Source organism: Cajanus cajan, chromosome 8 (assembly GCF_000230855.2).
Source record: "Cajanus cajan strain Asha chromosome 8, NIPB_CcT2T_4, whole genome shotgun sequence".
Classification (NCBI taxonomy): Eukaryota; Viridiplantae; Streptophyta; class Magnoliopsida; order Fabales; family Fabaceae; genus Cajanus; species Cajanus cajan.
Window position 1 is genome coordinate 53899020 of NC_138524.1, and position 18608 is coordinate 53917627.

Here is an 18608-nt window from a genome sequence, read left to right on the forward strand (position 1 = left end):
TACCTGCTTCCATTAGAGGATGGAATGGGAGAAGGTCCCCACAGGTCACTGTAAACCATTTGTAGGGGAGCAGTAAAAGTAGTTGTAGAGGAAGAAAAAGGCAATCTATGTATTTTACCATGACAACATGCCTTACAAATAGAAAAAAGTTTTATTGTTTGGAACAACCAAATTACACTTAGACATAGCATGAATAACACTTGTTACATTTGCATGTCCTAACCTGCCATGCCAAAGTCTATATAAGTCTTCCTTATTACTACTATTTAAGCCACTAATTAGTGAGTTACATGTTGGCACAAACTTAGTATTCACAATGTTGAGATCATCAAAAGCATAGAGACCATTACGAAAATAGCCCTTCATGAGAATGGGCATTTGATATTGCATGTATTAGGGTGAAATTCAAAAAACACCTTATTATCTCTAGCAAATTGAGACACATTAAGCGAGTTTTTGGAAATAGATGAGACATGCAATAAATGATTCAAAAATAAAGGCTTAACTGACTTAGAAGGATAGAAATAAGAATTACCAATTTATTGTATGGAGGAAGACTCTCCATTTGCCATTTTCAACTTAGCCTCACCTTTGTAGGATATCTTACCCATGAGGTTGGATGCATTAGGGGTGACGTGGTTTGTTTCCCTGGTATCTAGGTACCAAGATGGATTATATAATGTCTTTGGAACAACCATTAATGTTGACACATTTACGTGATCATCAAGATTAGCCTTAATGTTCATCACCTTGTTTTGAGACTCTAAGTAGTGACTTTGTTGTTGAAAAGTTGGATTATCATGTTGAAAGCTAGGATTAAATCTGTGATAGCACTGGAGAGTAGTGTGACCAGGTTTTTGACAAACTTGACATTGCACCTTATTATAGCCACGACCATTGTTTCTACCAAAACCTTTGTCACGATATCTAAGATTGCTTCCTCCACGAAAATTTTGGGGATTCTTGCTATAAATCCTAAATTCTTGATTCTTGCCAAATCGATTTTGAAATTGAGCCATATTTGCTTGAAGAGATTGCATAGCAAAACTATCAGATTCTTCTTTCTTTTGTCTCTCTAGGTGACTTTCAAGGGTAGCTAGGAGAGTTTTAATCTCGGTAACTGTGTAGGGATCAGTGCATGAAATAATAGAGGTAACAAGAGAGTTGTATTCACTTGAAAGCCCATCAAGAAGGATGGAGATGTGTTCAGATGGGTCAATTGGGGATCCAACAGAGGCTAGGGTATCCACAATTTTCTTGATTGATAAAAGATAATTGTTGAGAGAATCAATTTTACGAATACCTTTGAGTTGGGTTTTCAATCAACACACCTTTGCATGAGTTTGAGATTCAAAGTAGGTGTGGATGGATTTCCAGATTTGGTGAGCGTGGTTGCAACCCACCATGCGAGCACGAAGAGTAGGAGACATTGAAGTAAGAAGCCAGGTATATACGACTTGATCCTGTTACTCCCAATTAGCATAGTCGTTAGAAATTTTACCAAGAGCCATATTGTCTTTGTCTTTGAATTTGTTGGGCATGTCACCATGAGAGGAAAAATTGATGAATCGTTGTAACTTGAAGGATTTGATGGTGCCCGAAGCCTGTATCTTCCATGTAAGGAAGTTTTCATCATCAAGTTTGACTGAAACAGGTACAATTGTTTGGATTGTAGAAGCTGTTGAAGAATTCATTATTTGTCCCAAGATCTTATCGCTCTTGATACTATGTAAGAGTTAGAGAAGAGAGAAAGAGAGAAAAGATATGTGTGTTATTATTTCTGAACATACTACATAATATATGTAGAGAAAGTCTATGGGCCTGATGGGCCTTATATAACTATATTCCCTTTACACGCTGCACAGTTTGAAAAAACTTAAAACTGAACTAAACTACTTATTTACAATTTTACATTGATTTATAATTTTTTTATAATTAGTTTGTGATTTTTCACTGGATCGGTTCAGTTTTAAGTAACTCTATTACATAGTAGTAGTAAAATAGAAAAGGTGGGCTCGTGGTGGTGGGTTACCCGAGTTGAAGTAGGTAGTAAACGGTTCGTTTAAGGGTCCAATTAACCAACACATTTGATTCACGCGACGCCCATAACCATAACACTCCGATTCAACTCAACTCTCTCTGCTCCTTCACGCAGCCACACACCACTTCCTCCATCTCCCATTCTTCCTCTCCTTTTCAACACAGATCCAAATGCCTTCAGCTTCCTAAACACGCAAACCAATGGCAGAAACCGTAGTTTTCTTCGTCGCCGCCGCCGCCGCCGCTGCCGGAGAACCTCCTCTCTCACGGTTCTTCAATCGAACCTTTCTCTCCGTCAAGCAGCACCTCCTCGCTCACATTTTCCGCCTCCAAAACGACGCCGTCGCACCTGCCAGGCAAGCGATTTCTGTTATTCCTCACTGCGTCGCGTCTCTTTCTCTTTCAACTTTCTCAGGACGACGCCGTTTTCCGTTGCAGGATTTGCCGTGACGTGGATGCGGCCGTTGGGAAAAAATGCGAAGTGAACGCCAGAGATTGTTCGCCAAACGACAGGGGTTTTGGCGCCGACGGCAATGGCCGGCACGCCGTTTTCAATGCGCTGGATACTATGCTTAAGGACAGTTTAGAGCGTCTGAAGATAATGAGGTTAGCTTCGATTTTATCAAATTCCAAGTGATTATTATGCGTATATGATGATATATGCACGTGCAGGGATCAAGTTACAAAGTCATTTTCATATCGGACTAAGACGCTGTTTGGATAAACTTATTGATAAGTATGTAAAAATGAATTGCGTTTCTTTGTTAGTTAAATTCAACGTAGGGTCTGTGTGGATAAATTTTTCCATTAACTCTTCCAGAGAAAAGAAATTAAGGAAAAATGAAATTACTTTCTGAATAACCTAAAATTAACTTATGAATCGATTAAAAACACATTTTGGAAAAGTTAATTTGAGAGAACTTCTCTAAATTAACTTATGCATAAGTTGATTTAAGTTTTTGGAGATTTTTTTTTTCTCTTACAAGTTCTTATGGAGAAGTTTATCCAATCAGGCACCTGTGCATTTCAACTCATAGAAACTCCCTCATTTAACTTATGGAGATGTTTTTTTTTAAAACAATTCCTACGAAGAATAAATATTGATTGCTAGATCTTATTTTGAATGATCAAGATTATGGAGTTGTTTAGATGAACAACTTAATTAAGTACTTTGAATAGTGTTTATCAGGTAAGTGCATATGTTATTTATCTTGTAAGTGCATATGTTCAGGTTGCTTTTATAGTCAAAGGGGACGCATGGTTAAACTATTTTGATATAAGTTGTGTGGTATTTTTATAAGTTATTATAGAAAAGAGAACTTGTTGAAATAAGCTGATAACGACGTATGGGCTTATCATAAGATATTTTCATAAGCTCTTTCAAACATTTAAGCTAGTGCTTATATATAAATAAATTCAAATAAGTTGTTAATAAGCTCTTTTAAACACACCCTAAAATACACTTTAAATGTGGGTTTTTCACAAGGTCATGTGATTTTTTTAAGTGATATGTATTATGTCATTTTAAAACACTTCAAATCTTGACGATTGACATCCTAGTAAGATTTGTACAATCTAGATGTGTTTCTATCACTCATATAATAATGACTTTCTCACTAGATACATCCCTATATATGTACATCTGTTTTATGTTTATGATAGAATATAGATGCAAGGCATCCCAATATGAGTGACATTTTGGTTATTATGTCAAATGTTGCAGGGAAAACCTATGTTTGGTAAAGATAGGTCTAACTATGGGATATGCACGTGAATCTAAGTATGCTGAAAATACAGCCACTATTAGGTCTTTGTGCTTGGATGGTAAGTTGGGAGCAGCTTTTTGGCTTCAGAGAAAAATGGTGCAGAAAGGTGTTGTTCCTGATGCGTTTACCCACAACCATATTGTAAATGGGCTGTGCAAAATTGGTCTTCTGGAGAAGGCAGATTGGGTTGTTAAAGAGATGTTAGAATTTGGTCCTCGTCCCAACTGTGCCACTTATAACACTTTGATTAAGGGCTATTGTGCTGTTAATAGTGTGGATAAGGCTTTGTATCTGTTCTCTGCCATGGCCAATGCTGGGATTCTGCCAAACAGGGTTACTTGTAACGTGCTGGTGCATGCACTGTGTGAGAAAGGTTTTGTGAAGGAAGCTAAAAGGATGCTTGAAGCAATATTAAAGGATAATGACGAGAAAGATATACCCGATTTAGTTACCTCTACTATATTTATGGATAGTTACTTTAAGAATGGAGCCATTGTTCAGGCTCTTAGTCATTGGAGTCAGATGCTTCAAAATTGTACTAAAGTTGATGTTGTAGCTTATAATGTTCTTATCAATGGATTTTGCAAGAGTCTACAAATGCACCTTGCCTATGGATATGCATGTGAGATGTTTAAGAAAGGTTTGCTTCCTGATGTTTTTACTTATAATATTCTCATTGGTGCTCTTTGTAAGGAAGGCAAAATTAGCGAGGCTTGCTATACCCTTGGTGTTATGTCAAATATGGGGATTATGCCTGATCAAATAACTTACCAGACTGTGATTCGAGGCCTGTGTTTTGATGGAGAGATTGTTAGAGCAAAAAACTTGCTTTCGTGTATGTTGAACAATTTAATGGTGCCCAAGCCTTTAATATGGAACCTAATAATTGACTTATATGGGAGATATAATGATCTTAGTAATGCATTTTTAACAAGAGATCAGATGCTGGCTTTTGGCGTTCTCCCAAATGTATTTACTTATAATGCTTTAATCCTTGCACAAGTAAAGAGTGAAAATTTCTATGGTGCTTGCTCTCTGAAGGAAGAGATGATATCAAAAGGTCTCTGTCCTGATGTAGTTACGTATAATTTGTTGATAGGTGCTGCTTGTAATTTAGGTCGTCCTGATTTTGCACTTCAATTACATAAGGAGATGGTGCAGAGGGGGTATGAACCAGATTCAATAACTTTAACAGAACTTGTTAGGGGGTTCTGTATTAGAAGTAACATGAAAGAGGCAGAAGAGCTCTATGCCAAAATACTAAAATCTGGTTTATTGAATGATCATGTTCCAGTGCAGATCCTTTTTAATAAGTTCTGCAAATTGGAGGAACCAGTTAGAGCATTTAACATCTATCAAGACTTTTTGGAAAGTAAAAAAGCTAGTCATCCTTACTAAATTCCACAATATGGCTTTAGACATCATGAAGTTGCAAGTTCTGGAAAAAGAGAGCCACATTTGCTTTAAAGGCACTTGTTATTTCTACTGAAATTCAGACTTCCATTGAAATGTCGGCAGTGGTTCATATGAGTAATGAATGCTCCAGGTGTGTGTTAGCACTTTATCCCACGCAATTTACTTTCTGTGAAATAATTGTCAGTCTCAATCATCCCAACTGTTACTAAATGTTGTACACGAAAGCATAAGTAGATTCTGGGTTGAAATGTATTCTAGATGTGTGTATCATTTTCACCCTTCTGAATTTATAAATTGTTTGATTCTAAATAAATTGCAGTTAGGGAGGCCAGGCAATTTTTTAATTGATCCTATAGGAGGGGAAACCATAGAGAACACAGACTAGTAATATAATTTTTAAACTTCAAGTTTTGGTTTTCTGTATTTCTAATCTTCCTTTGTCATCTTGTCTCTTTTGGTTTGGAAATTTCTTTATGCCAATATGAAATTTGTGCTTCTGTTAACTGATGAGATTTTTCTCGTTTATTGTCCAAATAATTAAATTATTTCAAGACACAATTCTGCATTCTGTTTTCCTGAATTTGGGACAACAATAATTAAACAACTTAATGGCTTTGGCAAAAAATTTGAAAAATGAAGTTAGGGATCCTATGCTTTAGATGAGCATCTTTTAATGATTTCAGATTTTAAGTTACTTGTGTTGGTGAGTGACATGTAGGTCTTTTATGGGATTGCAACATACTTCCATACTCCAGAAGATGTCATCAGCAGATACAAGTAAAAGTGTAAAACAAGTTCAGGGCTTGTTATGCTTCTACTCAGGTTTGTTTTTAGAATTTATTATTCTTTTATCGCAACAAATTTTTAAAACATTTAATCATGGAACTAACATAGGGAATACTGAAGACATGAATATGATTCTAGAGTTTCATGTAATCAGTTGACTTAGGTTGAATCATATCCCTTGTTCACTTAGATGATAATAGTTATAAAGTCATATACAAAAAATATACTGCTTAAGATTGCATATATCTGGTTGAGTGTATTATTAGTTTTTGGCTATGCCATGAATTTAGATTAACCTGTAAATTTTTTTTTTTTTTCGGGGGTGGGGTAACTAATTTTATTTCCCAAGTTGACCCATTCTACCTAATTACCTGCAGTTCATATTGCAGTGCGTTCTAATTTGTATTTGTGAGAAACTGCTGAGAATATTAATGAGCTCTAGAAGCCAAGATTTGCTATAAGGCATATTAGGCTAAGCTATAGAAGATAAGCTAATTTTAGACAATGATTGATGCCCATTAACTCCAAACCAAATAAAGAGGAGGGATAAAATAATAAGTATCTGGGAAATAAGAAAGAGTATGAGATACTAATACTTGCTATAATTTATCATCCTCAATATTGTCTGTAGAGTCACACTCGACATTATTTATGTTCAGTTTGATTATATACTGGTATTTGATTTGGGCATAGGGTTGTTTCCTGTTGCCACTATCGCTTGGTGGGTGGAGCTATTCTGATTAGACTTGACCAATATCATTGGGTTGTGGTGAAGGGTGTATTTGAGTAGGAGGAAAAACCCAGGTAGCTTGTACTTCTATCCTATCTTCCCCCAGCCAGACAGTGAACCTTCCATGGAGATTTAAATTACTGCTCGGTGCTCATATAATTTTACTGAATTTTTCATGAAAAGGAAAATAGGGTAGAGTGTTGTATATTAAAAATTTAAATGAAAATTAAGCATTTGGTTGTCATTGCCTTTATGGAAATTTCCCATCCAAATTGAATTTTGAATATAACACAGTTAATCTGATATACAAAAGCACGGGTGTCACAACTATGATTGTTTGATTATTATTTACAAATATATATTTAATTTTGGATATTTTTTTAATTTGAAGCAGAAATTTGTGTATAGTGTAAGTTGTAATTTATTTATCTTGTATATGTAATCTTTAGTATAGCAGCCATCCCACAATCTGCTATTCTGATACAGCAGTTTTGGGGTAGGCCACTCTGCATTGCTATTTGGGTTTGATAACTTCTTTGTAATGATCAGAAAAACCCAAAATACTTACTAGAGCAGCAGATTATCAACCCCAACCAGCAAGATTGATTAGCCAAAGTGCTTGGTTATTGCTTTGATAGTGTATAAATTGGGGAAAACAAACCAAGGTGCAGATGTCTTATCTTGTATAGGAGAGGAGGAGTGGGTCAACAGAAAAGATACCAAGTCATGTCTCCTGCAGGACTCCTCCAACCATTGCTGATATGCTCATTGTGAATGTGCATAGAAGGAGAGCCGGAGAGGGAATATAGAGGCCATGGGAGTAGTAAAGGTATTAAATGGGCTTAAGAAACCAAGCCTATTGGTGTATGAGAGAATGAAGAAAAAGGTGGCAACAGAAGAGGAGGTAGAGGAGGAGAGAGACAAAATAAAAGAATGGGCAGGTGGTGGAAGGAGTATGGAGTAGGGGTATTCAATGAAATCTGGAAGGGGAGAGGGAAGTGGTTGAACTTGAATCGAGGGGGGTAGTATCCGAAAGGGGTATGAGGAACTTTGTTAAGGGTCTCGATCAGGTTAGATAGAGTAGAGGAGCTGGTCTCTTATGGGGATTTACCTTTTTTGTGATCATATCATCTTGTAACTTGTAAGGAGCTTCGCTCCATTCCATTGTTATTGTTCTTATTATAGTAGTATCTTCTTAAAACCCGTAACAGAGGCTTCTACCTTTGAGTATTAAGATTATTTTCATATACATTTCAGTCTAGTTTCCCCTTCTATATCTGGTTCCTATCAATTGCTCATCCCTAACAGTGTGTTTGTTTCACATATTAAAACTCATTCCTGGGAATATGTATTTAGGAATGTTATATTCTCATATTTGTTTGGAGTTTTGGAAAAATATTCCTAGGTATTATTTATTCCTAGGAAAGTAGTTACGACATTGTTTGCTTCATTTCTATTCCCATGGTGGAGGATTGGAAAGTTGTATTCCCATGGGGATGTAGAAAGTTATATTTTAACTCAATCATTTTTTATTTTAATTGTTTTAATTAATTTAAAATTTAAAATTATTAATAGGAATGTTAAAATCCTATCAAACACATTTTTAAATATTCCTGGAAATAATATTCCAAACAACAATATTCCTAGGAATATGATTCTTGGGAATGTAGTATCATACCTTGAAACAAACGCATCCTAAGGAAATGGGATCAGATGAATTTGATAATGGGGGTTATGGTTGTCATAGGCACTTGAAGTTTGGATATACGTCCCTCTCGAGCACCTATTTACTTCACATACAGTAGCTGAATTATTTGCTTAAGAAAATTGTCGGGCTTGATGGGGATCCCAAGCTCCATTTTAGATCGGTGTAATCAAACTTGGCTCGGACAACTGGTCACCTAAGTGGTCTGAGTCCCATATCAAATTGGATGTTATTGGACCGGTACAAACCGGATTGACTCGGGCAGGTTTGTAGAAAACGGGCGAACTGTGACCTGAGTCACATACTTTTATCTTTGTTTTTTCAATCCACCCCAAGTCAAGCACGTGTCCCAAGAGTCTGCACCTGTCTGATGTCTGCTACACTCTATTCAACAGAATTGTGCATGCTGATTGACAGGTCTGGCTGCATGCTTTATTGAATTGTGTCCACTCGCCTGCATGCTCTGATTCATTGGAAGAATATAACAAAACATTACATAAAATATAAAAATTTTGGCTTTTGTCCAGATCCCTCAGGTTAACAAAGAAGACATTAACCACTACATCAATGTATCTTTGCAAATTATATTTGACAAATTTTATTTTTATACTATATCATTAATATAAATTATATATTTAATAATATACCGGTTCAACTAGTGATCTACTTTGACTGTGTTGATGACCTGTTCGGTTTTGATAACACTGTTTTAAATGACTGCGATCCCACATTTTTCTTAATCAAATTCTTGTGAGAATTTTTCTGCTTGCAAGTGACAACTCTGAAATAGAGCCCTTTCTATCATCCTGAGATGGATGGACAAATGACGGTCTTGAACTGGGAGTTGGTGTACTTGATGTGATTTGCAATAGATCAGCTGAAGCAGCAGGCCAATTGGTTACATTGAGCAGAGTATTTGTACAACATTGTGTATCAAACCCAAATTGAGACTAGAAGCACACCTTTCGAGTTGGTGACTGAGGTATTTGTTGCAGAGTGTATGGTTGAGGTAGTGGCTAATGACTTTAAGAATAAAGAAGAGATAATTCAACAGATCTGGTATCACCTTTAGATGGCTCAGTAACATCTGTGAAGGCAGATCACATTTGCACCAGTAGAGTGGGTTTATTTGAGGCCAAGTCCTTATAGGCAGCAATCTGTTGTAAGAATTGGCCTTTTCAGATTGAGGCAAGAATTGGTGCTGTAGCATATAGGCCGAAACTTCTTGACACCGTTTGTATTCATCCCATTCCATCTTTCATGTGCCTCCATTGAAGCATACATAAATATGCATGGCTGTGCGTATTTACGCATGATTGTGCATATTTATGCACAGTTGTGCATGTTTTCAATGTTAGGCATTCCATAATCTTGCACAGGGGTTCCTCAGGCTGCATGCTTCGCATGAGCCTTGTGCACATCTTTGATGGGTCTTTTAAATTGGAATGGCCATCCATAATGTTGCACAGCTAGGCGTGGTTGTGGTTAATATTCTTGTCAATCATCTTGAGAATTAGCTCCTTTTGATATGAATTGAACTACTATGTTTATATTCATCTATCCTACACCCAAAAGAAGGGAAAATGAATGAACTTTAGGATCAAATACTGATGAATAAGATACAAATGCACCCAATATTCTTAGGTAAACTGGTAGTGACGGTTATCAAAGTTTCTGTGGGAGGGCATGTGATGAAGCTTACTCAACCAGTAGGTTGGAAGTGGATGATCTGTCAATCAAATGTCAAGAAGCATTGACCTATCAAGCTATCATTTGCATCAATCACCAAGTGCTACAAGTGTTTGGTCTAATTGGCCACAATCATCAACCCAAGCTACATGTGAGGGTGTGTATGTGATCAGGGCTTGTTTCCTGATTTTAGCCTTTAGAACAAGGTTCATGACACCCTGAGAGATTTTGTTAGGCCAGAAACTTCTGAAATTGTGAGACTGTGGGTGTGTAAAAATGGTCCTAGAGTTTTGAAACTTTACAAAGAACATGGGTGTAGTGGGGAACATGGGGAGAGAGTGAGAAGTTATCTCTCTTTGCAATGGCCTGGTTCAGCAATGATATCTATTCCTGGTGATAGTTTCTTTTCTGGTTAAATTTTAGTCACTTCTCTGTAAAATTCAGTGTACTTTTTGACACCTGATTGAGTTTAATAATACTTGGTGGCTTTCTATCCTTTGTGCTTTTTTTCTTATCGCTGATCTAATAACATACCTGTCTTGGCACTAATTATCTGTATAAACCATATATAATTGACTCAAAGATTGATGGCATTTGCACATTCAATTTTCTAAGTGATCATGTATTCTTTCTTTTTTCTTATTCATTCTCATCAACTCAAGAAGCAGAAAGTTGTGGATTTGCCTCTTCTCCATGCTTCATTTCTGTCTATAGAATTCTTGATTATTCATTCATATTTGTATTAATGCTAATTGTATTTATCATTATATATTTGATATCTAGTAGAAGGAGCAATTGGAAGAAGTGTTGCTTCTCTAGTTGGAGGTTATCATGACAGATGTCCAAAAGTGTACCATTGTCTTGGGCCGAGTGTGGCTAACAGAAAACCTGGGGAATTATAGGCACTGCTGCTGTGGTTCATACTTCGTAATGTTGAAGGATTCAAACTGCAAATTTAGGTGGGTGTGCTAACCATTTTATTGTTAGTTAGTGTTTGTAAATGTTAATGGCGAAGTCTAGTTTAGCTAGCATATTTGCTAGTGATTTTAATTGGTGGATAAATAAATAGGATGCATGGATTGAAATGTAGCTTTATCTTTACTTTGTATTTGAAAATTTAAAAGAATTTAGTTGCAGCCACAACCACAACGGATTGTGTCACCGTAGGAAATATGACAGCCAGGGCATATTTTTAAGAGGCTGATAATTTATTCATCTTGTCAATGTAAAATGTTGGAATGTTGAGGCGAAATGTCTATACTTCAGCTACGTTTGATTGAGAAATGTATACGCACAAAAAAATTGAAAACCCGTCAGAAATGTAAATTGGCGTTGCGGATTGTGATATCCGGCATTTTAACACTTTTTTCATAAAGTTAAAAATAAATTATATTTGTTCAAATTTAAAAGGATTTGTGGTTTTTTAGTGATTTAATTCAGTTTAAAGTATGAATTTATAATTATTAATCAGAAAAATAATGTTGGCTAATTTTATAAATATTATACATGTGCACACATTTTAGATTTTAATTTTGATATAATGCTGGTATATATATATGTATGTATATATTGTTTTTCTTACATTATCAATTATTAAGATAATATCTTAAGGTCAGTAGAGCTGTCAAAGTGGGCTTCAGCTAGTGAGCCAATCTATCCCACCTTGCAAACGGGTTGGGTCAGGCTAAAAAAATAAAAAAAATCATTATTTTATATGTATTATTTTAACAAAATATTATTTTTTTATAGATAAAGATAAAATCAATGTTTAACAACATGAAATTGCTATAAATTTATCTATTCAAACCTCCAATAAAATTTAATATTGATGAATAATCACTCTTATGAAAGAAATTTTATTTTTTTGTTTTGATTTTTTAAAGTTGTACACTTTTTAATGTAAGTTTAATATTATATGCATGATACTTAGTTTGATAATTTTTTATTTTAGATTATAGATTATTTTATATTGAAATTTATTTTAAACTATATATTTTTTTTAAAAAAATTAGGTGGGTTGGTAGATTGACCCGTTTAGCCCACCAACCTGTGATAGGTCAGGCTGGACTAGAAAATTTTAGATAATAAATTTGGTGAGTCTAGCCAGGTCAACCTACTTAAAAAGTGAGTTGAGGTGGGTCGGGTCAAATGGGTTGAATCGACCTATTTTGACAGCTCTAATCTTAGTCATGTTTTTAAAATAGTTATAGTATGATTTTTAATTATATTACAAGTTGACATTGTAAAGAAATCTTTATATTGTTAGTGTTATTTTAATTAAATTTAATGGTTTAACTTAAACAAGTATGGTTTGTCAATGTTATAAGAACTTGATTATTTATCAATCTGGTTAAGGTATTAGATGGGTGAATTATTTGTTAAAGAAATAGGTTACTTGTTGAATTGCATGAATGACTTTATGCAATATAATTTTCAAAACTACTATATAATAGGCAACTTTTCAATTAAGTGCTAAAGTAATTTTAAAATTTAAAATAGCTCCCTTGATTAAAATAGCTCCTTTGATTAACATAGTTCCCTTGGAAGTGTTGGTGCACTTTCACATGGGCCATAGGGTAGTATCATTGGTATTGGATGCATCGTTAAGTTGTGTTGAGACAAATCAACTTTTTTTCTTCTGTTGCATATAGGAGATCCCTTTCCCCTACTTTCAAAAATGAAGATGAAGTCAACAAGATTGTAGGTAATATGAATTTTCTAAATCCCAATCGGGTAGCCTTCTCAAGCCTTGAGATGACTATCTCTTGTTCTCTAGTTGGTGGAGAATTTGCTCTTGGATAGTCACTTGTGTCTTATGCGTCGTCCTTTAGGTGCCTTTTGTAGGTAGGGAGTGTGAAAATGTACAAGCTTCCCTTTACTCTACTCCATAGGCCTTCTCATCACTTTAGTTAAAGGGTTTAGTAGCTCGAAAATGACTTGGTCTCATCACAAGAAACCTGGCTTGTGAGGTATCCTTCTCATAGTAGGATTCCAAACCTTGCCTTGCTTTTGTGACATGTTGTCTTTCCCCTCTTCATTCTTAAGTAAAGGGTGAGTCCCATGCATAAGTTTGTAGATCCCAATCTCACACACAAATCCCTATAGGTGCTCATAATAGGTTAGTTGCCCTACCGAAATCAATCATCATATTGATCCTTAAGCCCCATTGTTGGAAATGCTATGCTTCAAAACCATACCTGGAGCTTCTGCCTCATATGGCTCCTCTAGGGATGGAGGTAGGCCTAATCCAAGCTTGTGCAATTAAGAATGTTGTACACATCCTCACCCAATACTAAACCCTTTAGATATATTGCTTTTATCGAATCATACATCCTTTATGTTAATTACTTCTATCATATATGATTTTAATAATATATCTACATTATCTCCAAAATGATAAGAATGAAACAATAATGATAGTTCTTAAGATGAGTAGACTAAGGACCTATGATTAGCTTTTCGGAAAATTTCCAAACGAACAATTTCAACGAAATCTTTCAATTTCTTATTTTACTATGTTCAACTCTATGTATTCCCCTATCTGTAGAGTACATTGAATGTACAAAAATGGCTATAACAGAGTTTCTGTTATTCGTATTAACAACTACTCTAGGAGGAATGGTTTTGTGCGGTGCTAACAATTTAATAACTATCTTTGTAGCTCTAGAATGCTTCAGTTTATGCTCTTATCTACTATCTAGATATACCAAAAAAGATATAAGGTCTAATGAGGCTACTATGAAATATTTACTCATGGGTGGGACAAGCTCTTCTATTCTGGTTCATGGCTTCTCTTGGCTATATGGTTCATTCGGGGGGGGGGGGGGAGATAGAGCTTCAAGAAATAGTGAATAGTCTTATCAATACACAAATGTATAACTCCCTAGTCATTTTAATTGCACTTATATTCATCACTTTATGAATTGAGTTCAAGCTTTCCCCAACCCTTTCTCATCAATGGACTCCTGGCATATACGAAGGAGTGCGGTTCATTTGATAAATTCTTATCTCTTTATCTATTTCTAAGATGTTTGGATTTTTCAAAACTCCATGGACATGCAGAAGAGAAATGCTATTCCCACTCGGACCAAGACATAACTTTACTTGTTCAAATAACAATTAAGGTGAAACAGAGTCAAGAACAATGAATCCTTTTATGATAAACAAATTCATTTTGTAAGTTCGTTATTAGAGGTAGTTCCTACAAAGGATTGGACTAATGACGTATAAAATACTTGAATTCTCGATGTAGATACTAAATAGTTGGTTCTCATCCTTCAGAGAAGAGAGTATGAGTATAATAGGAGCATTCTTCGACAAAAGGATCACCCTAAGATGATCATCTCATGGTTATTGACAACGAATCAAATCAGATGCTTTTATTTCTTATTCTTAATGTTTCAATCTCGTTTTCGTAGGAACAAGTCATAAAGATAGAGAAAAATTGATCATTCACTACCACTGATGAAGGATTCCTTGAAAAGTTAAGGATTATTAATCCTTTCTATTTTGAAAATTCAAAATAGAAAACATTCGGTCTTATACATATGCGAGGAAAGTAATCAAAAAAGAAAGTATAACTCACCCTCTTTCTTTTATCACTTAGGAGCCGTGCGAGATGAATGTCTCATGCACAATTTTGAATGAGAGAAAGAAATGAGGAATCCTCTTTTCAACTTTGACCCTCCCACTCCAGGCATTGCTTTTCTTTTTGTTACTTCGAAAGTAGCTGCTTCAGCTTTAGTCACTCGAATTTTTGATATCCCTTTTTATTTCATCAAATGAATGGCATCTTCTTCTGGAAATCCTAGCTATTCTTAGCATGATATTGGGAATCTCATTGCTATTACCTAAACAAGAATGAAATGTATGCTTGCATATTCTTCCATAGGTCAAATCAGATATGTAATTATTGGAATAATTGTTGGAGACTCAAATGGTGGATATGCAAGCATGATAACTTATATGCCGTTCTATATCTCCATGAATCTAGGAACTTTTGCTTGCATTATATCATTTGGTCTACATACCAGAACTGATAACATTCGAGATTATGTAGGATTATACACGAAAAATCCATTTTTGGCTCTCTCTTTAGCCCTATGTCTCTCATCCTTAGGAGGTATTCCTCCACTAGCAATTTTTTTTGGAAAACTTCATTTATTCTTGTGTGGATGGAAGACAGGCTTATATTTATTGGTTTCAATAGGACTTAAACGAGTGTTGTTTCTATCTACTATTATCTAAAAATAATCATGTTATTAATGACCGGATGAAACCAAGAAATAACTCCTCAAGTGCGATATTATAGAAGGTCCCCTTTAAGATCAAACAATTCCATCGAATTGAGTATGATTGTATGTGTGATAGCATCTACTATACCAGGAATATCAATGAACCCTATTACAGAATTTGTTTGGGATACTCTTTTTTAGCTTTTAAAGTCGATTTCTTAATTCAACTCTTATCTTACTAACTGGAATCAAAGAATTAGTAGATCTGTTTTGCCTAAAATGGGAATGGGCTAGGGTTATGAACTTATCATCTAAAATCCGATGATCGAGTCGATTCCATCATTATAAGTCCATTCCATACCAAATCCGACTGGAATAGGGTTATATACATTCTCATTATGAGAGAAGGGGGTCATTCGAACGTATCTCAATAGATACTATGTTTACATATAGATCCCTATGTTGTTCCATTCTATTTAGGATTAGGAATAGGCGTAATCAGACCTATTTTTTTTTTACATATCTCTCATTATTTAGGACCTTATTAAATTCACTTCTTTGGGCTTCTATTGAATCGAGAAATAGGTTTAATTGTCTATTTTTTTTATAGAATATATATATATACACACTAGATAGATATCATATTCATGGAATATGATTCACTTGCAAGATGCCTTGGTGGTGGAATGGTAGACATGCGAGACTCAAAATCTCGTGCTAAAGAGCGTGGAGGTTCGAATCCTCTTCAAGGCATAATATTGAGATCTCTTATTGAATTGGAATAAGTTCAGCAACAAATCATGAAATCTTGGTGATCTTTTCTATCTAATGAATGGGTAATCTGTTTTGTAATTGTTCGCCTTGCACCCTCCCAAGTATATTCTTCAACAAGAATCACATAAGGGTAGATTGATACAATAAAAACCTTTGGTAAATTACCCACTCGTAACCCAGTGGCGGATAAAGTACATTACATAATCTGTTTTAGGGACTGAAAAATTACCCATTCAATGACTTTGGCACCGGACTTCCCTAAAAAGATACTATACTTTTAGGTCGGGTGAATTCAATAAAAAACGCCTATTGGCATTCCAACCTTCCTTCTCCTTTCAGGGCCTATTTGAAAAGAAAAAGAATTCAATACTTCTTGGTTGTGAAAGTCTAAATAGGACAAACCGCCCCTTGAATCTCTTTGCTTTGGAACAAAAAAATTCAAATTACTACTAGAAAAATTAATATTTGCGACGAATTTTTGTGACGGAAAAAATATCGTCACTAATAGTGACGGATTTTGTGAGAGAATTTTAATTTTTGTGACGGATTACCATTTATTGAAGTTTGTGACGGATTAAATTTTGTCTCTAAAAAATCCGTCACTGAATAAACAAATAAAATTAGTGACGGATTTTGTGACGGATTAAATTTTGTCTCTAAAAAATTCGTCACAAAATCCGTCACTGAATAAAAAAAAAAATTTGTGACCGATTTTGTGACAGATTTTTTATAGACAAAATTTAATCCGTCACTAAATAAAAAAATAAAATTTGTGACGGATTTTGTGACGATTTTTTAGAGACAAAATTTAATCTGTCACAAAATCTATCACTGAATAAAAAAATAAAATTAGTGACGGATTTTGTGACGGATTTTTTAGAGACAATTTAATCCATCACAAAATCCGTCACTGAATAAAAAAATAAAATTAGTGACGGATTTTGTGACGGACTAAGTTCCTTTATAAATATTCTCTCACAAAAATGCGTCATAATACTATAATAAATAAGTTAGTAACGGATTTTGCGACGGAATTTTTGTCAACATTTATGAAGAATTATTGATCCCTATCAAAATATTAAATTTTATTTATGAAATTTTTATATGTAAGAATTATGCAGAATTAAAAAATATATGTTAAATTGTTTTTTAAAATTATGACAAATTAATCCATCGAAAAATTTATATTTTTGATGGAAAAAAATTTCGTAAGAAAAGTTATATTACCGATGGAATATGTCCAACAAATTTATATATGTCAAAAATGTAAAAAAATTTTACGAAAAATTGACAATCATATAAAAATAAAGGTCCATAAAATTATATATACATATAAATATATATTCTGCTCAATAACTCATGGTGTGTGTTAAATTTTATCGATCCACTTGTTAAATTAAAAGTTATTAAATTTTACTAATAATTAATTTAGAAAAATTAATTAGCTTTGGAATAAATTATTTGCTAATTAACAATATAATTGAAACATTAATTATTTTAAATTATTAAACTAAAATCTTATTGACAATTTACTATATGATCTTAATATTTTGGTATAATTAATATCTGGTTTTAAATTTGATGTAAAAATATTATGATATAATTAGATAAGATTTTAAGTTAGTATTATATTAATGGTTGATAATTAGAAAATAAAATAAGGATAAATACATTTTTTGAATTTTATATCTTTGATTTAAGATAAATAAATATATTAAATTATATATTAATTTATTTAAAATGTTAAAATTTAATTTAAAAGTATGTAATAAATAAGTATTTATAATTTTATAAATTATATTATCATTATAAATTATAAAAATAAATAATTTAAATTATAATTTTAAATAGAAAGAAGTAGATTGTTAATTATAAATGTAAGTATATATAAATAAAGATTAATTAAATATATTATTATTATTATTCGTAATAAAATCATTATATATTATTATATTTTATAGTAATCTAACTGTTAGATTTACAAAATTCACATTTAATATAATGTTACTGAGCGGTGTGTAATACTTAGTAAAAGTTATACCAGTGTTAGTATAACCCTCCTCTCTCTCTCTGATAGAGAGATAGAGAGGGAAAGAGAGTGTAACACCACAATTTTCAAAAAGATTATTATTATTATTATTATTATTATTATTATTATTATATGGTATTTGGTCATAATTATTTTAATCATTATAGAAGAATATTATTTTGTACGTTTTAAATAATTATTATTTTGGATAATTATTTTGTACGTATTAAATAAGTATTTTTATTAGCATTTTTAAATAAATATTTATATGTTTTAAGAGAAGGTTGATTTTATATGATATTTTGTTATTGAAATTATATTATTATATTTTGGGTCAGAAATATATTATTTTTATAAAGGAAAAATATTTTATAATATACATATATTTATTTTATTTAATTATTTTCAGGAAAAAGAGAAGTGGGTTAGAAGAGAAGGA

At 33.5% G+C, this 18608-nt stretch overlaps 1 protein-coding gene and 1 non-coding gene across 3 annotated transcripts; both read left to right on the forward strand.

Annotated features, from left to right (window-relative positions):
* Positions 1 to 1997: 1997 nt before the first annotated feature.
* Positions 1998 to 11384, forward strand: LOC109808722 (Tetratricopeptide repeat (TPR)-like superfamily protein). Of its 2 annotated transcripts, none has more exons than XM_020371835.3 (5): positions 1998 to 2396; positions 2479 to 2646; positions 3764 to 5352; positions 5941 to 6044; positions 10916 to 11384. In XM_020371835.3, exons 1-3 carry the CDS (start codon positions 2242 to 2244, stop codon positions 5202 to 5204), a joined length of 1764 nt encoding a protein of 587 aa, XP_020227424.2. In that variant the 5' UTR covers positions 1998 to 2241; the 3' UTR covers positions 5205 to 5352; positions 5941 to 6044; positions 10916 to 11384. The 2 variants fall into 2 exon arrangements, with proteins under 2 accessions (XP_020227424.2, XP_020227425.2); XM_020371836.3 differs by having other exon boundaries at positions 10919 to 11384.
* Positions 11385 to 16038: 4654 nt separating this feature from the next.
* Positions 16039 to 16119, forward strand: TRNAL-CAA (transfer RNA leucine (anticodon CAA)). The gene has a single exon. It is a non-coding gene; the product is annotated as a tRNA-Leu (tRNA).
* Positions 16120 to 18608: the final 2489 nt, after the last annotated feature.

What these genes read in the sequence shown, in the direction of transcription:
- LOC109808722 (XM_020371835.3), top strand. Translation starts at nt 2,242, where the DNA reads ATGGCAGAAACCGTAGTTTTCTTCGTCGCCGCCGCCGCCGCCGCTGCC. An exon ending in GACGCCGTCGCACCTGCCAG is followed by an intron (nt 2,397 to 2,478) that starts GCAAGCGATTTC and finishes TTTCCGTTGCAG; the next exon opens with GATTTGCCGTGACGTGGATG. An exon ending in GAGCGTCTGAAGATAATGAG is followed by an intron (nt 2,647 to 3,763) that starts GTTAGCTTCGAT and finishes CAAATGTTGCAG; the next exon opens with GGAAAACCTATGTTTGGTAA.